Source organism: Scyliorhinus torazame, chromosome 7 (assembly GCF_047496885.1).
Source record: "Scyliorhinus torazame isolate Kashiwa2021f chromosome 7, sScyTor2.1, whole genome shotgun sequence".
NCBI classification, from domain to species: Eukaryota; Metazoa; Chordata; class Chondrichthyes; order Carcharhiniformes; family Scyliorhinidae; genus Scyliorhinus; species Scyliorhinus torazame.
Genome location: NC_092713.1, coordinates 242,342,746 through 242,369,310, shown reverse-complemented (window position 1 = coordinate 242,369,310; position 26,565 = coordinate 242,342,746). Strand labels below are relative to the sequence as shown.

Below are 26,565 nucleotides of genomic sequence, written 5' to 3'. Positions count from 1 at the left end.
AATGAGAAAGATTTTTGGTACTACTCCGATAACTAATCTCACAGGGAACTGACAGTTTGACAAGAATGATCTAAATTGCAGACTGTGACAAGCCACTGATCTGTGCAGCTTTGGATTTTACTGAGTCATGGAGGAAGTGATAGATTTTCTTTCCAGCTGATCAAGTAGTTCAATAGTATTCAATTTGCAGGAAAATAAAAAGTTACCGATGCGATTCAAGTTTTTTTTGACTATTTTGCTTCTAAGAAATCATCACAATATACAGCTTTTGGGACCCCCCCCCCCTTTGCACCACTGGCACATCAATTCTGAACTGCTTCCATCTCCAGGAAAACCCATCAACTGACCCTAATAAGACAAACTTGATTTCCTCCAATCTTCGGAACTCCACCAGGTCACTCACCTACATCCCCAGTTTTGGTGGCTCCAAGTCCCTCCACTCCAGCAAAATCCATCTCCGGGCTACCAGAGAGGCAAAGGCCAGAGCATCGGCCTCTCTCGCCCCCTGGACTCCCGGGTCCTCCAACACATCAAATTATGGCTACTTCTGGACTCGCGACCACCTTCACCCTCAGCACCTCGGACATCACGTCCGCGAACCCCTGCCAGAACCCCTTCAGTTTCGGACAACCCCAAAACATGTGAACTTAGTTCGCAGGCCTCCCGCGCACCGCCCACACCTATCCTCCACCACTTCAAAGAACCTGTTCATCCTAGCCACCGTCATGTGCGTCCGAAGAACTACCTTAGACTGGATAAGGCTGAGCCTTGCACACAACGAGGACGCTTTCACCCTGCTCAGAGCCTCCTCCCACAACCCAGCCTCCATTCCCCCCCCCCCCCCCCCCCCAGTTCCTCCTCACATTTCCGCTTAATGTCCCATATTGGGGCTCCCTCCCAGTCCATTAGCTCCTTTCAGATCTCGGACACCTTGCCCTTCCCCACTCCTTCCCTCGATAACACCTTATCCTGCAGTCCCGAGGGCGGCAAATCGGGAAACAATGGCACCTGCTTCCTCACAAAGATCCGGACCTGGAAGTATCTGAACCCATTCCCGCTGGGCGGCTCATATTCCTCCTCCAGGTCCTCCAAACTCGCAAAGCTGCCCCCCCCCAAACAAGTCCCCAAACTGCTCGGTCCCTGCCTGTCGCTACCCCCGAAAGCTCGCATCCAAACCCCCCGGTGCAAATCTGTGATTGCCGCAAATCGGTGTCCACACCGAGGCACCTTCCTACCACAGATGCAACAGCCATTGCCCCACACACACAGTGCTGCCACTACCATAGAGCTCGTGGAGTACTTGGCCGGCGAGAACGGCAGAGGCGGTGTCAACAATGCCCCTAAACTCGTATCCCTGCTCGAGGTCATCTCCATCCACCTCACGCCGACTCCTCCTCCACTACCCATTTCCTTATCATAGCAATGTTCACTGCCCAATAATGATTCATTATATATTGGCAAGGCCAGCCCGCCCCTCCCTTGCCCCATTCCAACAGCACCTTCTTAACCCATGTTGTTATCACCGCACACACAAACTCCAAGAGCAACGTATTAACTTTCCTGAATAATGATTTTGGGACGAAGATCGGGAGGCTCTGAAAGACAAATAAGAGCCTCAGCAGCACCGTCATCTTCCCTGTCTGCATCCATCCGGCCAGCGTTAGCGGCAGCTTGTCCCACCTCTTGAAATCCCCCTCATCTGTCCCACCAACCGTGCCAAGTTCAACTTGTGCAGCTGTTCCCATTCCCGCACCACCTGGATACCCAAATATCTGAAGCTCGCTCCCACCACCTGAAACGGCATCTCACCCAACCTCCTCTCCTGCTCCCTGGCCTCGATCGGAACACCTCACTCTTCCCCATGTTTAGCTTATATCCAGAAAACCGGCCAAACTCCTCCAAAATACTCATAATTCCCCTGATGTCTCCCAGTGGGTCTGAGATATAAAGCAACAGGTCATCCGCACATAGCGAGACCCTGTGCTCGACCCCTCACCTCGCACAATCCCTCTCCAACTCCTTGATTCTCTAAGCGCTATTGCCAATGGCTCTATTGCCAAGGCAAAAAAGCAACGGAGAAAGTGGACCCCCTGTCTTATTCTGCAGTGTAGCCCAAAGTACCCCATGCTCACCCAATTTGTCCGCACGCTCGCTGCCAGATCGCTATACAACAATCGGACCCAGTCTACAAACACCTGACTGAACCTGAACCATCCTAACACTTCCCACAAGTACTTCCATTCCACCAGATCAAAAGCCTTCTCTGCATCCATTCCTACTGCCACATACATGTCCTGTCCCTCCATGGGCATCATTATCACGTTTAGTAGCCTCCTAACATTTGCCGACAATTGGCCCCTCTTTACCAACCCTGTCTGATCTTCCCCTATCACCCCGGCACAAAGTCTTCAGTTCGCGAAGCCAGGATCTTTGCCAGCAATTTGGTGTCCACATTTAGCAACATATTGGGTGGTAGGAAGAAATTCTCTGTTAACGACCCATCTTCCTTTGCTCCCAGGAGTGGTAGGAATCAGCAATATAAGTGTTTTCACATTTGTCCACCCATCCCTTTCTGCTGCTATTCCTGTGTCTTGTTCTAGTTTATTCCATTTTCCTCCACTAAAATATTAGCATGCCACAAAAAAGTCAAAGTTAATCGCAGCAAGGAGATAATATAAAAATAAACCAGGACTAGAATATAAAATCCAAGCCTTGCCATTATGTTTCATAGGTAAAGAAATGTTTTTCAATTAGCAAATTTTCACGAAGCTGTATGGATCTGTTTCATACAATGAAATTATTTCACCATGTCTTACCTTCAGAAAATTGAAATGAATATGAAAGCTTTGTCCTTCTCCTTCAACTTGCCAAACCCAAATTTTACCATTGAGTTCAGTAGTGGACAGACTGTACCGTTCCAGGGTGAAGGTGCAATGCAGGTTTCTTTGACAGCCATTCCAAATGTGATAAAATGGAATTTCCTAAAAAAAAAAATGAAGTAAATGAACTCTTTGAGTTCAGTTAGCAATTGCCATTCTCAAGGGCAATTGGGAATGGACAATAAATGTTGGCCCAGTCAATGACGCCCATAAATAAATAAACATAGAAATATTTATTATTCAACAATCCAAGTACAATCATAGAATCATGAAATTACTGGGCTACGGGGATAGGGTGAAGATGCTCTTTCCCAGGGTGGTGCAGACTCGATGGGCCGAATGGCCTCCTTCTGCACTGTAAATTCTATGATTCTATGAACAGTAAAGTATGGAAGGAGGCCATTTGATCTTTCGAGTCTCTGCCAGCTCTTTCAATGTTATTTCCCCATATGCTTCCCCCATATCTCTGGATTTTTTCCTCCTTCAAGTATTTATCCAATTCCCTTTTGAAGGCTTCTATTGAATCTGGTTCCAAAGCTTTCCAGTGCACAACAATGGGCTCAATCTAAGGGAGCTTTCCTCAGAGTCACTGAAGCATATCTACATGGAGGAAGCTCCGGTCACTGAATCTCTCGGAAAACAAAATTACTTTAGAGGCCAGCGAGTAAACATTTTAAATAGAACCTACTTTTCTGATCTATTACTATTTGTTTCAAGCTAAAGTTAATTTGTTCTTGCTTCAAGATATGCTCATGGCATTGAGAAATTCAACATATATTTTTGATGATTTTTAAAAATAGAAGCATTTTAAAGACTACTTTGGTGAATACACAGAAATTTCATTTTCTGAGCAAAAATGTCATTTTCAGTCATTTAAAAATGATTAAATATAACAGAGTGAAAGGAAATAATAAATCAATTCAGACTTCATAAATGAAAAAAGTAGATTGTTTCTTTTACATTCACTTCTTCCGCACTTATGTTGTCCCTTTGAAAGCCCTCCTTTCACCTGGATGCGTGCGGAACTGTAACAGCACTCAAGAAGACGACAAACAGCATCCAAGACAAATAAGTCCACTTGATAGGCCCTCCATTCCACCACCTTCAACATCACTCCCTCCACTGTTAGCACTGGTGACAGTATTGTGTACCATCTCCAAGATGCACTGCAGCACCTCTCCAAGGGTTCTTCAACAGCACTTTCCAAATTCGTAATGTCTATTACCTAGGACTAGGATAGCAGATGTGTAAGGACACCGTGTCCTCCATGTTTCCCTTCAAGGTACAAACCATTCTGATGTGGAAATATATTGCCATTTCTTCATCCTCGCTGTGTCAAAATCTTGGGACACACTACTTAGCAGGACCTCCAGCGTACAGACTTAAGCAGTTCAAGAAGGCAGCTAATCAGCACCTTTTCAAGGGCATTTAGGTATGGGCAATAAATGCTGACCCAGCCAGCAATGCTCCATCCTTATTATTTTTGTTGCAATGCTGTTAGGGATGGAGTTCAAGGATTTTGACCCAGTCACAGTGAAGGAAGGGTGACATAGTTCCAAATCAGGACGGTGTGTGGCTTGGATGCGAACTTGTAGGATGTGGTGTACCCATATATCTGCTGCCTTTTCCTTCAAGGTGATGGAGGTTGTGGGTTTGGCAGGTGCTTTTTGAAGGCACCTTGTTTAATTACTGCAATGCATCTTCTAGATGGCACTTCTGCCACTGTTCATTGTGGTGGATGGTGAGAATGTTGAAGGTGGTCGATGGGCTGTCAATCAAGAGGGCTGCTTTGTCCTGGGTGATGTCGAGCTTCTTGAATGTTATTGGAGCTGTACTCACCCACGCAAGTGGACAGTATTCTATCACACTCCTGTCCTGAGCCTTGTAGATGATGGACTGGCTTCTGGGTCAAGAGGTAATTTTTTTTTTCCTCTTTAAAAAAAATAAATTTAGAATAGCCAATTATTTCTAATTAAGGGGCAATTTAGTGTGGCCAATCCACCTACCCTGCACATCTTTGGGTGTGGGGGCGAAACCCACGCTGACACGGGGAGAATGTGCAAACTCCACACGGACAGTGACCCAAGGCCGGGATCAAACCTGGGATCTTGGCGCCGAGAGGCAGTAGTGCTAACCACTGCGCCACCATGCTATTCTGGGTCAAGAGGTAATTTACTCAACACAGAATTCGCAGACTTTGACTTACTCTTGTAGCCACAGTATTTGCATGGCTGGTCCAGTTCAGATTCTAGCCAAAGGTTAACCAGGATATTGATAGTTGGGGATTGAGTAATGGTAATGCCATTGAATTCCAAGAGAAGATTCTCTCATGGTGGTATATGTGTGGCATGAATGTTACGTGCCACTTATCAGCCCAAGCCTGAATATTGTGCAGCTCTGGTGCAAATGGACATGGACTGCTTCAGAATCTGAGGATGTTGCTGAACATTGTGCAATCATCCATGAACATCCTTACTTCTGACTTAATGACAGAGTTAAGGTCATTGATTAAGCAGCTGAAATTGGTTGGACCTAGGCCTGAGGAACTCCTGTAGCAGCGTCCCATGGCTGAGATGAATTTTTGACATTCTTTCATGGGATGTGGGCATCGCTGGATGGGCCAGCATTTATTGCATATCCCTAATTGCTGTTGAATCAATCATATTGTCGTGGGTCTGGAGTCAAGTGTAATCCAGGCCAGGTAAGGACGGCTGGTTTCCTTCCCTAAAGGGAATCAGGTGATTTTTTTTAACCACAATCGACAGTGGTTTCATGGTCATCATTAGACTATTAATTCCAGATTTCTATTCATATAGAGATTCATATAGGGAGAACAGCTGGTGAGTCAGTTTCAGCGGGAGCAGTGCGGAAGTGGCTGCTGGGAGCTAAGTCTGTCCTTTAAAAGCACTTGTCTTTGCAGGGGCAGGCCAGTCGATTTCGGCGGGAGAACAGCTGGTGAGTCAGTTTCAGCGGGAGCAGTGCGGAAGTGGCTGCTGGGAGGTAAGTCTGTCCTTTAAAAGCACTTGTCTTTGCAGGGGCAGGCCAGTCGATTTCGGCGGGAGAACAGCTGGTGAGTCAGTTTCAGCGGGAGCAGTGCGGAAGTGGCTGCTGGGAGGTAAGTCTGTCCTTTAAAAGCACTTGTCTTTGCAGGGGCAGGCCAGTCGATTTCGGCGGGAGAACAGCTGGTGAGTCAGTTTCAGTGGGAGCAGTGCGGAAGTGGCTGCTGGGAGGTAAGTCTGTCCTTTAAAAGCACTTGTCTTTGCAGGGGCAGGCCAGTCGATTTCGGCAGGAGTGGAGCTGGCTGGTTAGTCAATTTCAGCAGGAGCTGAGAATTAAAAAAAAAAAAATTAGTGTTTTAAGCGGGAACAGGAAGTCGACCCGCGGACGTCTGGGAAGACCCTCACCAATAAATTCTGGTGGAGAGGAAACCCGAGACACTACACGTGTAGTGTCTCCCACCCGCCCTCCTCCTCTAACCTAATAATAAAACCCATTGGTCTGAGGTAAGTACCATATTTTATTATATTATTATTATTTTTTATAAAAAATTTAATTTAGTTGTTAGCCAGATCTTGGTAGAAAGTTAGAGGAATGGCAGGGAATGGAGTGCAATGTTCCTCCTGCAGGATGTTTGAGGTGAGGGATGCAGTTAGTGTCCCTGCTGATTTTACCTGCAGGAAGTGCTGCCATCTCCAGCTCCTCCAAGACCGAGTTAGGGAACTGGAGCTGGAGTTGGAAGAACTTTGGATCATTCGGGAGGCAGAAGGGGTCATAGATAGCAGCTTCAGGGAATTAGTTACACCAAAGATTGGAGATAGGTGGGTAACTGTAAGAGGGACTGGGAAAAAGCAGTCAGTGCAGGGATCCCCTGCTGTCGTTCCCCTGAGAAACAAGTATACCGCTTTGGATACTTGTGGGGGGGACGACTTACCAGGGGTAAGCCATGGGGTACGGGCCTCTGGCACGGAGTCTGTCCCTGTTGCTCAGAAGGGAAGGGGGGAGAGGAGCAGAGCATTAGTAATTGGGGACTCTATAGTCAGGGGCACAGATAGGAGATTTTGTGGGAGCGTGAGAGACTCACGTTTGGTATGTTGCCTCCCAGGTGCAAGGGTACGTGATGTCTCGGATCGTGTTTTCCGGGTCCTTAGGGGGGAGGGGGAGCAGCCCCAAGTCGTGGTCCACATTGGCACTAACGACATAGGTAGGAAAGGGGACAAGGATGTCAGGCAGGCTTTCAGGGAGCTAGGATGGAAGCTCAGAACTAGAACAAACAGAGTTGTTATCTCTGGGTTGTTGCCCGTGCCACGTGATAGTGAGATGAGGAATAGGGAGAGAGAGCATTTAAACACGTGGCTACAGGGATGGTGCAGGCGGGAGGGATTCAGATTTCTGGATAACTGGGGCTCTTTCTGGGGAAGGTGGGACGTCTACAGACAGGATGGTCTACATCTGAACCTGAGGGGCACAAATATCCTGGGGGGGAGATTTGTTAGCGCTCTTTGGGGGGGTTTAAACTAATGCAGCAGGGGCATGGGAACCTGGATTGTAGTTTTAAGGTAAGGGAGAATGAGAGTATAGAGGTCAGGAGCACAGATTTGATGTCGCAGGAGGGGGCCAGTGTTCAGGTAGGTGGTTTGAAGTGTGTCTACTTCAATGCCAGGAGTATACGAAACAAGGTAGGGGAACTGGCAGCATGGGTTGGTACCTGGGACTTCGATGTTGTGGCCATTTCGGAGACATGGATAGAGCAGGGACAGGAATGGATGTTGCAGGTTCCGGGGTTTAGGTGTTTTAGTAAGCTCAGAGAAGGAGGCAAAAGAGGGGGAGGTGTGGCGCTGCTAGTCAAGAGCAGTATTACGGTGGCGGAGAGGATGCTAGATGGGGACTCTTCTTCTGAGGTAGTATGGGCTGAAGTTAGAAACAGGAAAGGAGAGGTCACCCTGTTGGGAGTTTTTTATAGGCCTCCTAATAGTTCTAGGGATGTAGAGGAAAGGATGGCGAAGATGATTCTGGATAAGAGCGAAAGTAACAGGGTAGTTATTATGGGAGACTTTAACTTTCCAAATATTGACTGGAAAAGATATAGTTCGAGTACAATAGATGTGTCGTTTTTTGTACAGTGTGTGCAGGAGGGTTTCCTGAAACAATATGTTGACAGGCCAACAAGAGGCGAGGCCACGTTGGATTTGGTTTTGGGTAATGAACCAGGCCAGGTGTTGGATTTGGAGGTAGGAGAGCCCTTTGGGGACAGTGACCACAATTCGGTGACGTTTACGTTAATGATGGAAAGGGATAAGTATACACCGCAGGGCAAGAGTTATAGCTGGGGGAAGGGCAATTATGATGCCATTAGACGTGACTTGGGGGGGATAAGGTGGAGAAGTAGGCTGCAAGTGTTGGGCACACTGGATAAGTGGGGCTTGTTCAAGGATCAGCTACTGCGTGTTCTTGATAAGTAGGTACCGGTCAGGCAGGGAGGAAGGCGTTGAGCGAGGGAACCGTGGTTTACCAAGGAAGTGGAATCTCTTGTTAAGAGGAAGAAGGAGGCCTATGTGAAGATGAGGTGTGAAGTTTCGGTGGGGCGATGGATAGTTACAAGGTAGCGAGGAAGGATCTAAAGAGAGAGCTAAGACGAGCAAGGAGGGGACATGAGAAGTATTTGGCAGGAAGGATCAAGGAAAACCCAAAAGCTTTCTATAGGTATGTCAGGAATAAGCGAATGACTAGGGAAAGAGTAGGACCAGTCAAGGACAGGGATGGGAAGTTGTGTGTGGAGTCTGAAGAGATAGGCGCGATACTACATGAATATTTTTCGTCAGTATTCACTCAGGAAAAAGATAATGTTGTGGAGGAGAATGCTGAGCCCCAGGCTAATAGAATAGATGGCATTGAGGTACGTAGGGAAGAGGTGTTGGCAATTCTGGACAGGCTGAAAATAGATAAGTCCCCGGGACCTGATGGGATTTATCCTAGGATTCTCTGGGAGGCCAGGGAAGAGATTGCTGGACCTTTGGCTTTGATTTTTATGTCATCATTGGCTACAGGAATAGTGCCAGAGGACTGGAGGACAGCAAATGTGGTCCCTTTGTTCAAAAAGGGGAGCAGAGACAACCCCGGCAACTATAGACCGGTGAGCCTCACGTCTGTAGTGGGTAAAGTCTTGGAGGGGATTATAAGAGACAAGATTTATAATCATCTCGATAGGAATAATATGATCAGGGATAGTCAGCATGGCTTTGTGAAGGGTAGGTCATGCCTCACAAACCTTATTGAGTTCTTTGAGAAGGTGACTGAACAGGTAGATGAGGGTAGAGCAGTTGATGTGGTGTATATGGATTTCAGCAAAGCGTTTGATAAGGTTCCCCACGGTAGGCTATTGCAGAAAATACGGAGGCTGGAGATTGAGGGTGATTTAGAGATGTGGATCAGAAATTGGCTAGATGAAAGAAGACAGAGGGTGGTGGTTGATGGTAAATGTTCAGAATGGAGTACAGTCACAAGTGGAGTACCACAAGGATCTGTTCTGGGGCCGTTGCTGTTTGTCATTTTTATCAATGACCTAGAGGAAGGCGCAGAAGGGTGGGTGAGTAAATTTGCAGACGATACTAAAGTCGGTGGTGTTGTCGATAGTGTGGAAGGATGTAGCAGGTTACAGAGGGATATAGATAAGCTGCAGAGCTGGGCTGAGAGGTGGCAAATGGAGTTTAATGTAGAGAAGTGTGAGGTGATTCACTTTGGAAGGAATAACAGGAATGCGGAATATTTGGCTAATGGTAAAGTTCTTGAAAGTGTGGATGAGCAGAGGGACCTAGGTGTCCATGTACATAGATCCCTGAAAGTTGCCACTCAGGTTGATAGGGTTATGAAGAAGGCCTATGGAATATTGGCCTTTATTGGTAGAGGGATTGAGTTCCGGAGACGGGAGGTCATGTTGCAGCTGTACAGAACTCTGGTACCGCCGTATTTGGAGTATTGCGTACAGTTCTGGTCACCGCATTATAGGAAGGACGTGGAGGCTTTGGAGCGGGTGCAGAGGAGATTTACCAGGATGTTGCCTGGTATGGAGGGAAAATCTTATGAGGAAAGGCTGATGGACTTGAGGTTGTTTTCGTTGGAGAGAAGAAGGTTAAGAGGAGACTTAATAGAGGCATACAAAATGATCAGGGGGTTGGATAGGGTGGACAGTGAGAGCCTTCTCCCGCGGATGGAAATGGCTGGCACGAGGGGACATAACTTTAAACTGAGGGGTAATAGATATAGGACAGAGGTCAGAGGTAGGTTCTTTACGCAAAGAGTAGTGAGGCCGTGGAATGCCCTACCTGCTACAGTAGTGAACTCGCCAACATTGAGGGCATTTAAAAGTTTATTGGATAAACATATGGATGATAATGGCATAGTGTAGGTTAGATGGCTTTTGTTTCGGTGCAACATCGTGGGCCGAAGGGCCTGTACTGCGCTGTATTGTTCTATGTTCTATGTTCTATATTATACCATTTGCTGTGGTGGGATTGGAACCTGGGCTCCCAGGATTACTAGTCCAGTGACAATACCTTCTGCACCACTGCCTCCCCTTAACAACCAGAACCACCTTCCTTTATGCTAGCTATGACTCCAACCAGTGGAGAGCTTTTCTCCAGAGTCCCATTAACTTCAGTTTTTCTAAAAGTCCTTGATGCCACAATCATCAAAGCCTGTCTTGACGTCAAGGGCAGTCACTCTTACTTCACCTCTTGAGTTCAGCTCTTTTGTCCATGTTTGGACTAAGACTCTAGAGAGGTCAGCAGCTGGGTGGCCCTGACAGAACCCAAACTGACCATCAGTGAACAGGTTATTGCTGAGTAAGTCTCGCTTGATATCATGGATAACCTTCCTTCATGTTGCTACCTTTCTTCATTTTGCTAATGATCGAGTGTCGACTGATGGGGTGGCATTTGTCTGGGTTAGATTTACAATACGTTTTCTGGACAGACATATCCAGGCAATTTTCCTCTAGGCTGGGTAATTGCCAGTGTTGTAACTGTACTAAAACAGCTTGGCTAGGGGTGTAGCAGGTTCTGGAGCACAGGGCGGGATTTACCAACCACTCGCTGCATATGTTTCGGCGGTGGAGGCGGCCCACCAGCTAGATCTACCAGCCCCGCCATTGTGAACGGGATTTCCTGGTGACAGCACCCCACATCTCCAGGAAACCCGTGCGCTGGCATCGGACTGGAATTTCCCGTGGCATGAACAGTCGGTAAATCCTGCCCGCAAATGTTGAATACTATTGCGGAATGTTGTCAAGGCACAAAGCCTTTGCAATATGTATCGCGTGCATTCAGCCGTTGCTTGATATCACTTGGAGTGAATTGAATTAGTTGAAGCCTGACACATGTAATGGTGGGGATCCCAGGAGGAGGCTGAGGTGGTTCACCCATCCAGGACTTTGAGCTGAGAATGGTTGCAAGTGCTTCAGTATTGATCTGGATTCTCCGGTCGCTGACACCGAAATCGCGTTTGGAAATGGCCGGAGAATCCAGGTTTTTGACCAAATCAGGGGTGGCATCGCTCTCGCGATGCTCTACCCCTCCGGTATGCCGCGCCACATATCGACGGCCTCAAGGCATTGCCTGAGGCCCGCCCCCCCGATGCTCTGCTCCCGACCGGCTGAGTTCACGACGGCATGGGTCTCTCATGATCTCACCCGTCGGGAATGCGGCGTGGCAGCTGCGGACTTAGTTTGGCGTTGCCACAGTCGGGGGAGGGCCAATCCGCGGGCAGGGGGGACATTATTGGGGGCTGGGGACATGGTGAGGGGGGTGGTCTGGGGCGCGTGAGCCAGCCGAAGGCGGGGTTTATTTAACGGGCCGTGTCCGTGGGCTGCGTCTGTGGCCAGCACAGTAGCATAGTGGTTAGCACTGTAGCTTCACAGCGCCTGGGTCTCAGGTTCGATTCCCCGCTGGGTCACTGTCTGTGCGAAGTCTGCACGTTATCCTCGTGTCTGCAAGGGTTTCCTCCAGGTGCTCCGGTTTCCTCCCACAGTCCAAAGATGTGCACGTTAGGTGGATTGGCCATGCTAAACTGCCCTTAGTGTCCCAAAAGGTTAGGAGTGGCAATGTCGTCCTGCTAGGCCCCAGCAAAATGGGGAATCGGTGGCCATTTTGCACCAGTTTTCCTGCTATAAAACGCCACCGTTCCCACGCGGGCGTGGGAACATAGCCCCAGAATCGGCGAATCCAGCCCATTATCTTTTGCATTGATCTGCTGGGCTCCCCTACCATTAAGGATTGGGATATATGTGCAGCCTCTTCCTCCAATTCATTCTGCAAATGAATAAGTTTCAAAATAAATTTAAAATGACACATATGCACTCTGCTTCAATTTTTCTCTGCACTAAACTAGCAGGAGGTAATTCACATACGTCAAACAATGACAGCTTTTTTCCTTCAATCCCAGTTAAAAGCTGCGATCCTCCAGTCATGCTGTGCTGGAAAAGCATCTCGCTGCGGCTCAGCGTGGCCGGTGAAAGCCGGGAGACTCCGTTTCTGGGATCTATCCAGCTCGCAACACCTCGCGAAATTCAGCACAATCTCGCGAGACATTGCAAGAGGGCGGGATCACTTTTTAAGCAAATCCGCATATTAGAGCAAAGCAGTAAGCCTTACTCTGGTAAGCCTATACTTTGTGCAGATTCCCAAAGTATCTGAGGCTTTAGGATTCAATCCCTTTGCCTTGGGGACCTCGGGCGAGTGGTTTTTGGTACCTCAGAATTTTAAGTGACTGAACAAAACAGGCTTCAGATACACCTTGGTGACATATCGTTTTACTGCCCACCCCTCCCTTCCATTAGTTAAATATTATTATTTTTAAACAATTCATAGTCAAAAATGCATATTGTACTGTGCCTATAGATGGTGCTGTGAGGTAAATGTTTTATGACCCATTAAGTACAATGGGACTCAATTACTATTATGTGGCAACATACTGACCCTGATCTATGGGGACCTCCTTAGGCAGCCCTCTTAGCTCATTCGACAAATCTTTCACCAGGGAATCCAACCCTTTAATTTTCCCTTCTGGCCTCTTCAACCTGGCTGCCACACAACCCACCCCTGCTGAAACCCCTCATCTTCGCTGAGCCCCCTCGTCCTCACTCAACCCCATTACCTCAATACCTAAGCCTAGGCTTGCTTGTCAGTCATGGCTCCTCAGAATTGGGTACTGCTTAAAGTCCGAACAGTGGTTCCTGGTGGTGATGCTGGGACTATAGAGTTACTGGCCAATTTGATTGGTTGGCAGATCAGTAAAGTGTGACCTCTTCTTGAGTAAGGGCCGGAAATCCATTATTCAAGCAAGTAATGCTGCTCAGTGTTTAATTGATGTGAGGCAGCTTTCAGGATTGTGGACGGGGTTACTTCGACGTATTAGCCAGGATGAAGGCAGGGACCTTGGGGCCCATAAAATCCAGTCCACCCTTTATGTCGCCCATCCACACTTTGACTCTCCTGGTATGTTCTTCTTCTGCTCTGACCCTGTTTTCACCTCCTTCATTTTTGTAACTCTACTAGTTTTTGGTGATTTTTGTTTGTGGACTCCCAAAACTCTTTCAAAGTTCCCAGCTTCTCAACATTTATAAAGTATTCCAATCTACCAGTTCTAGTTCCAAAATGGATGACCAGACTTCCCCAAAGTCAATATACACAGTACCCATTTACTTAATCTATCAATGTCACTTTTTGAACTATTTGTTCACATCCACACAATTTACTGTGCACCTAACTCAAGGTCATCAGCAAACATGAATATACAGCTCTCAATTCCTTCAACCATGTCATTCATAAATATTGTGAAACGCTGAGGCCCCATTACAAGTCTCTGGCCAAACCACTAGTAACATCTTGTCAAGTTTCTAGCCAATGTCTCTACTCTCTGTCCTACCTCCTAACCAGTTGCATTCAAGAGATTGCCTCTAATTTCACTGACTCCCATTTTCCTAACAGCCTCTTGGGTGAAACCTTATCAAACATTTAAGGGGATGGTATTCCCAGTACCCGTTTTCAGAAGACAAAACTGTCTTCATTTTGAATAATTTAATATGCTTGTTATGAATTGATTATTGTGTATTGTGTTGAGTGCTAAGAAAAGCTGGTATTTTTTGGTGGACAATGCCCCTTTAAGACCAAATAGGCTGGGAATAGTCTGAAAGAGGTTAATTGGTTTTCTGATTATGACACCATTAAGTTTCAAGAATGTCCACGGACACACTCAAGGCCTTCTGTGCTCGGTCAGCACTGCAGGGGTTGGAATGTTTTATCGATCCGTCTTTGCACACGTTGCTTTGATGTTTTTAAGTTTCCATTTCTCTTTTGTTATTTTTGAGCGGTGCGGCCCTTTTTTATTTGTCCCTTGGTTAATTTCTGTTAATCTAATCAGTTGTGGGGCGGGATTCTCCGATATCGGCGTGATGTCCGCCGACCGGCGCTCAAAACGGCGCAAATCCCACCTGCATCGCGCCGCCCCAAACATCGCAAAGTCTCCGGCCCGGAATGGGCTAGCAGCGACGTGACGCTATCCGCGTTGGCTCACATGGTTCACGCCGTGTGGCGTCATGCACGCCGCACGGCGTGACGGCTCATAAGACGCGCTGCTCCCCCACCTGACCAGAAGACCCGACCGGCTGGACGCCCGCCGCTCAGCCCCGAAGTTCCAGTCCCGTGACATTGAGGCGCTCCTGGACGCAGCGGAGCAGAGGAGGGAGGCCCTGTATCCCGGACACGGCTGCAGAGTCGCCCCACGCCACAGCCGGCGTCTGTGGAGGGAGGTGGCAGAGGCCGTCAGCGCTGTGGTCCTGACACCACGGACAGGCACCCAGTACCACAAGGTGAACGACCTTGTCAGGGCAGCCAGGGTGAGCCCCCCCCCCCCCCCCCCTGCCCGATATCCATATCCCCATATCCACCCTCCCCCATATCCCCCATATTCCCCCCTCCCCCATATCCCCCCTCCCCCATATCCCCCCCTCCCCCATATCCCCGCGTGAATCCAGCCCTAACCTTAACCTCTGCAATACACACGCAACCGATGGCGTGCATTCATATACCTGTTTAACACTGTTGCCTTTTACCCCTGCCACCATCCCCCACAGGAGAAGCGCGCACACAACACCAGGGAGCATGTAAGGACTGGAGGAGACCCAGCTGATGAGAGGCCACTGACCAAACATGAGGAAAGGGCCCTGGAACTGGCTGGCGGACCTGAGGACCGGGAGGTTGCTGATGCAGAGGTCGGGGGCCCACCAGCAAGTGAGCCACCGACAGCCCATCCCCATATCCCCCCTCCCCCATATCCCCCCTCCCCCATATCCCCCCTCCCCCATATCACCTGATCACTGCCTGCGTGTCTAACCATGCATGCTTCATTGTGTATCGCAGGAGCAAACGTCGAGGCACCCATCCCCGCAGATGCAGACCGACCGCATGATGCCCCTCGGATACCATGGGAGACGGAGAGACCCGGACCCTCTGGCATGCGACGCCCGCACGATGCCCCTCGGAGCCCACGGGAGACGGAGAGACCCGGACCCTCTGGCATGCAACGCCCGCACGATGCCCCTCGGAGACCACGGGAGACGGAGAGACCCGGACCCTCTGGCATGCGACGCCCGCACGATGCCCCTCGGAGACCACGGGAGACGGAGAGACCCGGACCCTCTGGCATGCGACACCCGCACGATGCCCCTCGGAGACCACGGGAGACGGAGAGACCTGGAGCAACAGGGAGATGGTGCCCCCGTCTCATGGGGGTGTGGCGACGCAGGCGTGTGCCACCCAGCGACGAGAGGGGCAGCCACAGGCCCCCGTCACAGCCGGGCCACAAAACCACAACCCAGGACACCCCTACGCAGGAAACTGAAATACAGGACAGTGACACAGATTGGATGGGTGGAGACGAACTGCCACCCCAAAGTGCCATGGACTCAGAGTCGGACGATGCGCATGACACAACGCCACTGCTGTCACCAACACCCTCCACCATCGCAGAGACGCTCACCTCAGTTGGGCACTTTAGTGATGAGGCGTCTGGTACACTCACTGGTGTGCACAACACAGCTGTCCCGGTACAGCAGGTGCAGGTAGGAGCAGCAGAGGGGCCGGGCGGTCGGAGGGCAGCCCGGCGCAAGCGAACATCTGCCGCCCAGATGGATTCCGGGTTCCTGGAGTTACCACACCCACCCATAGGTCCGATGCAACCACCGAACCTGGGACGAGCGAAGAGGGTGACGGCCAGCTTGCGGCGGCTGCAGTCGCAGGTGGAGGAGTCCACCCGCGTCCAGGAGCTGGCAGTGGTGCCGGTCATGCGTGCCACCCAGGCCGACACCGCACGGGTGGCGTCCACGGTGGAGGCAATGGGTGCGACGGTGTCAGACATGGGGAGCGGTTTGCGAGGCCTGGGGCTTTCCGTGCAGGCGGCGTCTGTGGCCCAGGACATGGCTGCCCTCTCACAGGAGGCCATGAGCCAGTGCCAGCGGCAGATGGCAGAGGGGCTCAACTCTGTGGCACAGTCTCTCAAGGCCATGGCCCAGTCTCAGCAGGCCATGGCCCAGTCTCAGCAGTCCATAGCCCAGCCTCAGCAGGTCATCGCTGAGGGCATCGGTACCATTGCCCATGTGCGAGCCAGCATCGCACAGTCACAGACAGGGTTTGCCAACCCCCTGAGCTCCAAGGGCCTCCAGCACGGGCCTCCAGGACTGGCAGCGCCAGATGTCGGGAGGGGGCGTCGGATGGCCAGTCCGTTCGCATCCCCCACCCATGTAGAGGCCTGGGGGCCATCGGGCACCCCGAGGGAGGAGGAGGTGCTGTGGCCCGTTCCGGGTCCCATTGTAGGGGAGGCCCCGGAACACCTCAGCACCTCGGGCTCCCCCCCCCATCCATCCCAGGTGCATCGGGTGGGCAACGGGCAGGACAGGCTGGCAGCTTGCCATCCCAGTTGCCCGGGCCGCAGCCTGGCCCATCTAGGCCAGGACGCCCCAGGAAACCAAGCCAAAGGGATCCCGTGTCAGAGGGCAGGAATCGCAGGAGTCCACCTGCTGAGTTCTGCTGTACCGTCTGGGGAACCACCTAGGCGTAGTCAAAGGGCCCGTAAGGCCAAACAATTAGACACTGAGTAAGTTGGCACGGGTGCAGGGCACAGATGAGTTTTAGGGGCTAGGGCACGTGCATGAACTCCTTTCGTTATTAAAGTCAATGTTACACCTACAGAAGCTGCCTTTGTGCTCTGTCCAAAGCGTGCGGGGGTGTCATGTACGTTGAGCGCAAGTGTGTGTGTGAGGGATGGTCTTACCTCAGCCCCAGGTGAGTCTGCCCCCTTCCCCCTGGGCCGCCATCAACATCCCCCCGGGCAGGGGACGGGACCGTGCGCTGCAGTGTCACAGCCGCATGCAGGGATGGTCCGGGTGGATGGTGGTACTGTGGCCATGGGTCAGACATCGTCCAACGATGTGGAGCCAGGAGCTCATCGCAGAGCGGGTTGTCATCATCCTCCATGGCCTGCAATAGACACGCGTCCACCGGCAACTGTGTGAGCCTGGCCGTTGTGCCGCAGGTGGATTGGCAATGGGGGGGTGGTGTGCATGCGGGTGGGGTGGGGGGGTTGGGGAGGGGGGTGAGGGTGCTGGGTGGGTGGATGTGTGGGGGGTGTGGGTGGTCGGGTGTTGCCATGGTGTGCGGTCTGTGGCCATACTACCCGATTCCCACGGCCATCTAGTCAGTGAAGCGGGCGTCTATCAGCCTGTCCCGTGCCCGCTGGCCCAGCCGGTAATGGTGGACAGCCACCCGCCCATGTCTAGCCCATCTGCCCTGACCATTACCCCCATCCCCCTCATCTGGGGAGCACTGCGCCTCTTCCTGCTGCTCCTCCACTCCACCGTCCTCTGCCTGCGGCACATCGCCCCTCTGTTGGGCTATGTTGTGCAGGACGCAGCACACCACAATGATGCGGCCGACCCTATCTGACCGATACTGGAGGGCCCCCCCCAGAGGTCCAGGCACCTGAAACGCATCTTCAGCACGCCAAAGCACCTCTCTATCACTCCCCTAGTCGCTACATGGGCATCATTGTAGCGGTTCTCCGCCTCATTGCGTGGCCTCCGTCTAGGCATCATCAGCCACGATCGCAATGGGTAGCCCCTGTCGCCCAGCAACCAGCCCCTCAGCCGGGGATGGCGTCCCTCGTACATGCCGGGGATGTATGACCGCAACAACACGTATGAGTCATGTACACTGCCCGGGTAACGGGCGCAGACGTGCAGGATCATCATGCGGTGGTCGCAGGGTGAACACGGCCCTGTTATCTGCAGGTGGCCGCACGGCGACGTGCATCCCATCAATCGCGCCCTGGACCATGGGGAACCGGGCCACGGCAGAGAAGCACACGGCCTGGGCATCTTGGCTGGCCCGGTCCACAGGGAAGCGGATGTAGCGGTGCACAATGGCATATAGGGCGTCTGTCACTGCCCGGATGCACCGGTGCACCGATGTCTGCGATATGCCGGACAGGTCCCCACTCGGTGCCTGGAATGACCCCATTGCATAAAAGTTCAGGGCCACCGTAACCTTGACGGATACGGGGAGAGGGTGTTCCCCGCCAGTGCCACGCGGTGACAGGTGTGCCAGCAGGTGGCAGATGTGTGCCACGGTTTCCCGGCTCATCCGCAGTCTCCTCCTACATTCCCGGTCCGTGAGGTCCTGGTACGACAGCCGGGGCCGATACACACGGGGTGTCCTCGGGTGCCTCCGTTGACCGGTGGGGGGTCGGAGAATCTCGCCCTGATGCCCAATAACATAATATTTCAGAAAATGTCCATGTGACCTGAGGTTGCCATGGGAATAAACAACTTGGAAGCAAAGAGTAAATAATAAGCTAATTGCATTGGGTTGGGTCAGTCTGAGCTTTCTGTTTGGCAGCTCAGAGCACACTGAGCCTTTGTGCAAAGAGAAAACAGCATGGTTCTTGCTGTGTGGAACAGTTTTCTGTTTGGTGGACATCAACCAGATCCTGGGGTTTAAGTAGGTCTCTGGGAACAGAGCAGGGACAGTATTGTGTGTATCCAGTTGGAAGAAGCAGGGAGTTGAAGACAGGGAGGGCAAGGGATTGTGGATTAGATAAGATCGATTGCTGCTGTTTCTGTGTTGCCAGAGCCCATTAGACCATTTAAAAGGGTAGAAAGGAAATTCTGTGCCATCAAGACTGTCATGAACTGAGGGAGAGAGGGTTCACAGACGTTCGCCTTATCAATGTCGACCAGGTCTAGGGCATCGGATGCAACCCGGCTGCTGGTGAATGTGACTCAAGGGCCAAAATGATAGAGCGGGAAGCGAGAGATCCTATATGGTGGAGGCTGATTTGGAAAGTCTGCAAGATTGAACATAGTCCCACATTTGTGCAAAAGATAGTAATGTGACTGTTTGTAACAAATGAAGCCTTTTTTTACTTGTCGTATTAACTGTTCAAAAGTGAAATTTACTGTTTTTATTTGAAATATCCGTCACTTGATAATTGATGTTTGAATTATGCTGACTTTAGTTGGTTTGTTACATTAAAAGTTTTTTTATAAATGGCTATCAGGTTTCTTTTTGTTGGCTTCACGGGAATTCATTTATTAAAAAGGTTACTGGTTCCTACAGGGATTGTAACAATTGACTATTCCAAACTGGCTTTACCTGATAGCTGTCCAGCAGCTTACTTGTCCAGAGAGATTTTTGGATATCATGTATAGAAAGTCGTAAGTTATGATAGCTGTCTTTAAAGTGAAGTATCTTGGGCTCATCTAAGAGTTTCCCTCCCAGGTGTTTCTCCAGCTGCATCACTTCCTGCATGAGAAAATATTAATTAATAACAGTAATTTTCAAAACAAATAAATTGAAATAACACTAAGTATTGGCCTAGATATACCAAAGAAGGTTCTTCGGTTTTCTAACAGATGCATTCATTCATTTAGTTTAATGGTTTTTAAGAACAATGGATCACTTTTAAATGAGTTGATGTTTCAATTAAACTGGGGTTGGAATGGAGTGATATTACAGAGGTGGAAGTAGACAGATTTGACAATGAAGCAAAAAATATGTTTGGAACTTAATCTCGACATTAACCATCATCAAGGTTCCAAATGGCCTGGCTCAGCCTCAGCCAGCTGCTGGATGGAGGGTTTGAAATGTGGCTAGAAGTGTATAGAGTTTGTCGTGGAGTAACCTTAAGACCATGGGCTGGATTCTCCGATCACCTTGCCGTATATTTCTCAGCAGCACGCCGTTCCCTGGCGGCGGGATTCTATCTTCCCGTCGCTTGCCAATGGGATGTCTCATTGTAACCAGCCCGGATGCGGGGCTACGTTGCCGACGGGAAAAGTGAATCACAGTGACCGGAGAATTTTGAGCAACCGCTATGGTTTTCCCATTATTTAGTTGGGAAAAAATTCTGCTTCTCCAATATTGGATGTAGGACAAGCAATCTGACAATTTAGAGACAGTGGTCAGTCAGGAAGGGATTTGCTGGAGGTGATTAGGTGTCATCAGTTTATCTATGGAAATTTAAGCTGTGCTTTTGGATGAGGTCAGTTGGGCAACGTATGAATGAGAAATAAAGTAAGAGCAGGGATAGATCTTTGGGGACACTGGTGCATGAATAGAAAGAGATACAATTGCACGTGATTCTCCAGCTAATGTTCGTCTCCCCACTTTGACATTCATACATCAGTGCCAAAGCCCCCCTCTCGCTACAATTAAACCACTTAGAAGAGTCTGGGAGCCTGACTGGGATTGAAGCTTAAGGTCAGATCTACCAAAGTTTTGCTGCAAATGGAGGGCACTGGGTGCCTTGGCATTTGGGACAATTTATCACGTTGAAAACAAGCTTCATTTCATTCCCATGCTGTTTCCTATAGTTAATTTCTTCGACACTTATCTTTTTTATATATCAAATCCCTTCTTCACTGTTGTCATTTTCTGTCATTTTCAAACATTTCCTTCTTTTTCTCCTGCCATCTCCTGATTTCTTTTTACAGCAAAGTCATCTCAGGTTGCGATGCTTTGTGTTTTCTGAACTTCTCTTTATTGTATATTTTCTCAAATCCTCTATTCTACTTCAACCATTTAACACCCAGCACCTGTCCCCACAATATTAATTTCCGCTCATGAGCATCAGCTCAAGATGATCAGTAATGACAACACATAAAGAGCAGAATGGGTAGCTGAAGACTGATGGCAAGCAGCTAAACAGAAATATTATAGATACACTACTACAATTTGGACAAACCTCTAGTAACGTAAACATATCAGATTATGATGTGTGATTTCCTATGAAGAAGCCATAAGAGACATAAAACTTGTTTCCAAGCCACAGCAAATATGACTCCCTATGGGAGATTTAGGCTTCAATGTCTCGGATGACAGCACCTTGATTTAGTTCTTCTGAAATGGAGGCTCGTGTTGAACAGGTAAGGGAATCCAGGCAGATTTTCTTGTCACGAAGGACAGAATCTGCCCAGGCAGAGTCTGCAGCAAGCCTGGCTGAAAATACCAAGCCAGGACCATCATCTCCAGGACACTGGTGCTCCAGTGTCGCAAGCAGTCTAATGGCCTGACTCTATATCTGTGCATTACCCTTTACCACAGCACCTGCCCTCACCCTTAAATATTCCATACACTACCTACCATAGCCCATATGCTTCTCCGTTAATGAGAAAGGGATAATGCATCATAGAACATAGAACATTACAGCGCAGTACAGGCCCTTCGGCCCTCGATGTTGCGCCGACCTGTGAAACCACTCTAAAGCCCAACTACACTATTCCCTTATTGTCCATATGTCTATCCAATGACCATTTGAATGTCCTTAGTCATCTCCCCTTTATATTCCAGTTCCACCCTTGCCTGCTGGTGCTGTACTCAAAAAGCACAAACAACTCTCAGCTTTCATTTGACAAGTGACTAAACATAGACAACTGTTTCAAGAATGAAACTAGCTAATTGCATATGGGTATTAATATGGACTACTTAATTACTCCTTGCAAGTAGGAAAATCCACAGTCAACATGACAACGATAGATTGTTTCCACATGCTTCCACAGGTTTCAAAACCTTCTGTGAGATAATATTCCAAAATTAATCATTTAATGCTTTTGTCGACTTATTACGAATGACCCTCGAGTTCGTACTCAGTGGCATTGGAAGGTAGTAGCTTATTCTTTGCTTAGAATTCATGAAATGTTTGGATAAATTCCTGCTGAAACATAAATGTGCTTCTCTGATTTTTAAAAATTGCTTTGAAGTAGCAGAGTAAACAGCCAATTTTCCTTAAGGAATTACAGATAATAACTACATTTTGCAAGTCATATACAGACAATATTTTTCATAATATCCAAGATACAGCTGGAAATTTTGGCTTAAATATGAATCTGCAAAGATGCTGACTTCCATATCCACCAGTCTCTCACAGTAAGTTAAATGGGAGTCCATCAAATTAGCTACAAACGCAGCTGGGTCACAGCATTTGCATCAATGTTTCCAGGATGATTGGTGGCACAGCTACTGTCCATCCGATAAAATGATTATCATAAGAGGGAATGGTGGTGAGATGGTATGGGGACTTTCTAGAACAGACGTTCCAACACATCGGGTTCCATTCTGGGCCTGAAAGATAATTGGCAAAGACGGGCCTGGTTTTACTGAACATAGCAGAAGTAAGGCCCACATGGGGATACATGCCAATTACAGCAATTCGGCAGAGAAGACAGAAGACAAAACATGGAGGCCCCATGATGTTCATCTGATGCATCACGACAAACTTTGACTTTGGCCAGTTTTGGTATGGGGTGAGTGGGAGAATTGGGCCACCTGATGTCATCAGGTTGAGGCAAGAGCAATTTTAATGGTTGGGCCTCATTTAAATTTCATTGGCAGACTGCTCATGCATTTGCAGAGATGACTGGTGGCCAGCTAGTTTGGAGGAAGAAATCTCCATCAAGCCTAAACATCAATTTTAAAAATACATGCAGCAATTAAAGTGAGGTGTCATCTTACTCACTGCAAATCATTACAGCATTTGGGAGATTTGGGCTTCAATGTCTCGAATGAGAGCCCTTGACTTAGTGACTCAGAGATGGAGGCTCTTGTTGAACAGGTGAGGGTAGCCAGGCAGATTTCCTTGTCACGAAGGACAGGATCTGCTCAGGCAGAGTCTGCAGCAAGCCTGGAGCGTATGGCTGAAAATCACAAGCCCGGACCATCATCTCCTGGACACTGGTGTTTCAGTGTTGCAAGCACTCCAATTGGCTGACTGTGTTTCTGTGCATTAATCTTTTTTTTATTATTGTCACAAGTATGCTTAAATTAACACTGCAATGAAGTTACTGTGAAAATCCCCTAGTCGCTACATTGAGGGGGAATTCAGAATGTCCAATTCAGCTAACAGCACGTCTTTCGGGACTTGTGGGAGGAAACCAGAGCACCCGGAGGAAACTCACACAGACATGGGGAGAACGTGCAGACTCCGCACACACAGAGGCCCAAGCTGGGAATCGAACCTGGGACCCTGGCACTGTGAAGCAAGTGCTAACCACTGTGCTTCCGTGCCTTTATCAAGGCACTTGCCCTCACCCTCAAATATTTTTAAACACTACAGACCACAGCCCATATGCTTCTCCGTTAATGAGGAAGGGGTGATGCATTATGTCCCTGTTTCATTCCAGTTCCACCCTTGCCTGCTGGTGCTACACTCAAACAGCAGCATTTCATTCTTTGCCTAATTGCTTTCACTCACCACACTGGAGCCACTTTCTTGAACATAACCAATGTCCATAACATTAACTTGCTACTTTCCCCATTCAGTCTGGTATAAAAGAGCCTCAGACATTGCACAAGATTTTACAAGAACCACACACAAACTCATTCCCACTCGCTGTCAGGACAAGCCAATTCCCAACTCTATGGAGAAAGCCAGAAATAAGGGAGGGTTATCCTCTATCTATGCCCTCCCCACAAGGAGGAGAAAGCTGCCGTGTTGTTATAATGATATAACGACACCAATCACTCCAAGGAAATTGGGTAAACATATTGTGGATTCATTTATTTAGAATACACACAAGAACATTTCTATATAGTTTGAAAGTTTGGAGACATCAGCAGTAGAGAAGTGTGGGTGTGCTCTGCTCAAAAGCAAAAGTGTAACTAAAACTGGATTTCATGACACACTTCCATTCTGGTGATATAATCTTTTAAAGGCAGAGTAAAATATCTCCTTTTTTTTAAAAGATATTTTTCCCTTCCAAAAGAGTAGAATTATTTACATGTTCTTGTTTAGCTACCATTACATTGGTGTATGGAACTGATGAATTTGAGTCTCTAAAGCATTGAGGTAATCTTCTTGTATATCAAAATCTTGTAATGGTAACTTTGTCTGGAGGCTTCTTTAATTGCTCACAGTGATCTGTGAGGTTATCCTTCTTGGCTGTTATACTTGGTTGCATTTGGAACCTTGCCCTTTTTGCAATAGGGCAGTATGGTGGTTAAGAAGTTGGAATGGATCTGATTTGTCCTCGTATGTTCTCGCCATTGTGTTTTTGTGTGCAATGACTTCATAGGACTTTGGTTCTGAACCTCAGCTAGTTGCCACTTATATTCTGTGAGATCTTGGATGCAAACTTGTCCCAACTCAAAGCATAGCAATTCTGTATCTACATTTTTATTGTGCAACAAAAACAGAACATACTGGACATACTGGAAAAAGAAGGGAACTATTGCCTCTACCCCAGCTTTGACAAAGATTGATCCAGACTCGAAATGTTAGCTTCCTTCTCTCTCCACAGATGCTGTCAGATCTGAGATTGTCCAGTATTTCTGTTTTTGTTTCAGATTCCAGCATCCACAGTAATTTGCTTTTATCTTTTTACTGTGCACATTGGTCATCTTCTCTTGCAGTTTTAAAAGTTGCTCTCTTGTTTCTGAGAGTAGAATGGGTAAATGTATGCACTGGTCTGCCAATATGAGCTCTGCTGGTAATGGAATAGTAGAACGTATTGTTTTTAATGTATTTTTATTTAATTTTTTTTAACAAATAAAATAACGGAACAAACACAATGCAAAACAGATACAGTATAGAACAAGAAGTATTGCAAATAGAAGAACAAAAAGAAAATGTTCCCAATAATACAAACAATACAAAGAAAAAGCAAATAACTTAAACTCTATACTCAAACTCCCCAACCGCTGACAGTGTCTAGATCTTTGAAAAAGAAGGAGATAAATAGTTATCATCTCCCAACAGAACTCCTGATGCTAAATTAAATTTTCTCCAAATGCAAAAAGGACATTGAGTCCCTTAGTCAGCCAGAGGTACGACGTGGAGCAGGAGACCTCCACCCGAGCAGTATCTGTCTCCAGGCTATCAATGAGGAAAAGGCGATAACATCTGCCTCTAACCCAGTGTGAATTGTTGGGAGTTTGAAACCCCAAATATGGCCACCTGTGGGCATAGCTGCAAAGCTAATCAAAGAATATTAGACATTGTGTTACAAAAGGAATCCCAGAAGCTTGCGAGTCTGGGCAGGATCGAAACCACGTGTGTGTGATCTGCAGGGGCAAGCAAACAGTCATCTCATCTGTTCCCGGCATTCGGGAAAAACACGCTCAGCCTTGTCTTGGTTAAGTATGTCTTATGTAGCACTTTGAACTGAATTAGGCTCAAGCGGGCACATGAAGACATGGAGCTGACCATGTATAGGGCCTCTCTCCAAACCTCGCTTGTGAGTGTAGGGCCCAATTCACTCTCCCATTTCACCCTCACCCCGTTCAATAGGGAGGGATCGGATGAGAGAATGTGGCCATATATGTCTGAGGTAGACCTCTTCCCGGCTCTGCCGAGGAAAGAATCCTCTCCAGTAAGATGGAAGGTGGAGCCAGAGGAAAGGAAGGGAAAATGAATGGGTGAAATTGCAAACTTGAAAGTCGCGAAAAAGACTAGAGTTGGGGAGCTGAAATTAGTCTGCCCATTTTCGAAAGCTGGCAAACCTCCCCACTATGAACAGGTTACCAATGTGCTCAAGTCCCTCCAATTCCTACAAGTTAAAGGTTGAGTCCAGCCCTGAATGTAAGAAAAGGTGGTTGTTACAGATAGGAACCAGTGAAAGCAAGGCCAGGAGTTTAAAATGTTGTCGGAACTGTTTCCAGGTTCTAAGAGAAGTAACCACCACTAGTTCGAGCAAACGTTAATGGGAGAAAAGGGGAATGGTGCAGTAACTATGGCAAGGAGAGTGCATGTAGTGCAAGAGTGAGCCTCCATTTGGCCCCAGGTTGAATCGGGATTGCTGATCTAAGATGTTTTGGATATTGGTGACCAAATAATAAAATAATAAGTTTGGGACGGCCAATCCCCTCATCTGTCTTTCCCTCTGGAGTAGAATGCTGCAGATTCTGGGATTCTTGCCCGCCCAGATATAGATGGATATCAATTTATTAACCTTGATAAAAAAGGATTTGGGCAGGAAAATGGGGAGGCATTGAAGAAAAATAAAATCTAGGGAGCATGTTCATTTTTATTGTTTGAATATTGCCAGCCAAAGGTAAAGGGAGGTTGTTCCATCTCTGTAGGTCCATTCTAACATTGGTGATCAGGCTGGAATAATTGAATTTATAGAGTGAGGCGCAATTGTGGGCCA

The 26,565-nt window shown here is 48.3% G+C and overlaps 1 protein-coding gene across 1 annotated transcript in view; it reads right to left on the bottom strand.

Moving 5' to 3' along the window:
• Positions 1-26,565, bottom strand: part of unc5a (unc-5 netrin receptor A) — a 900,708-nt gene that overhangs the window by 42,178 nt on the left and 831,965 nt on the right. The window contains exons 13-14 of the mRNA XM_072512209.1: positions 19,577-19,726; positions 2,817-2,981 (exon numbers count right to left, since the gene is read on the bottom strand). Coding sequence (XP_072368310.1) covers positions 2,817-2,981; positions 19,577-19,726 — 315 coding nt within the window. The remainder of the gene's footprint in view (positions 1-2,816; positions 2,982-19,576; positions 19,727-26,565) is intronic.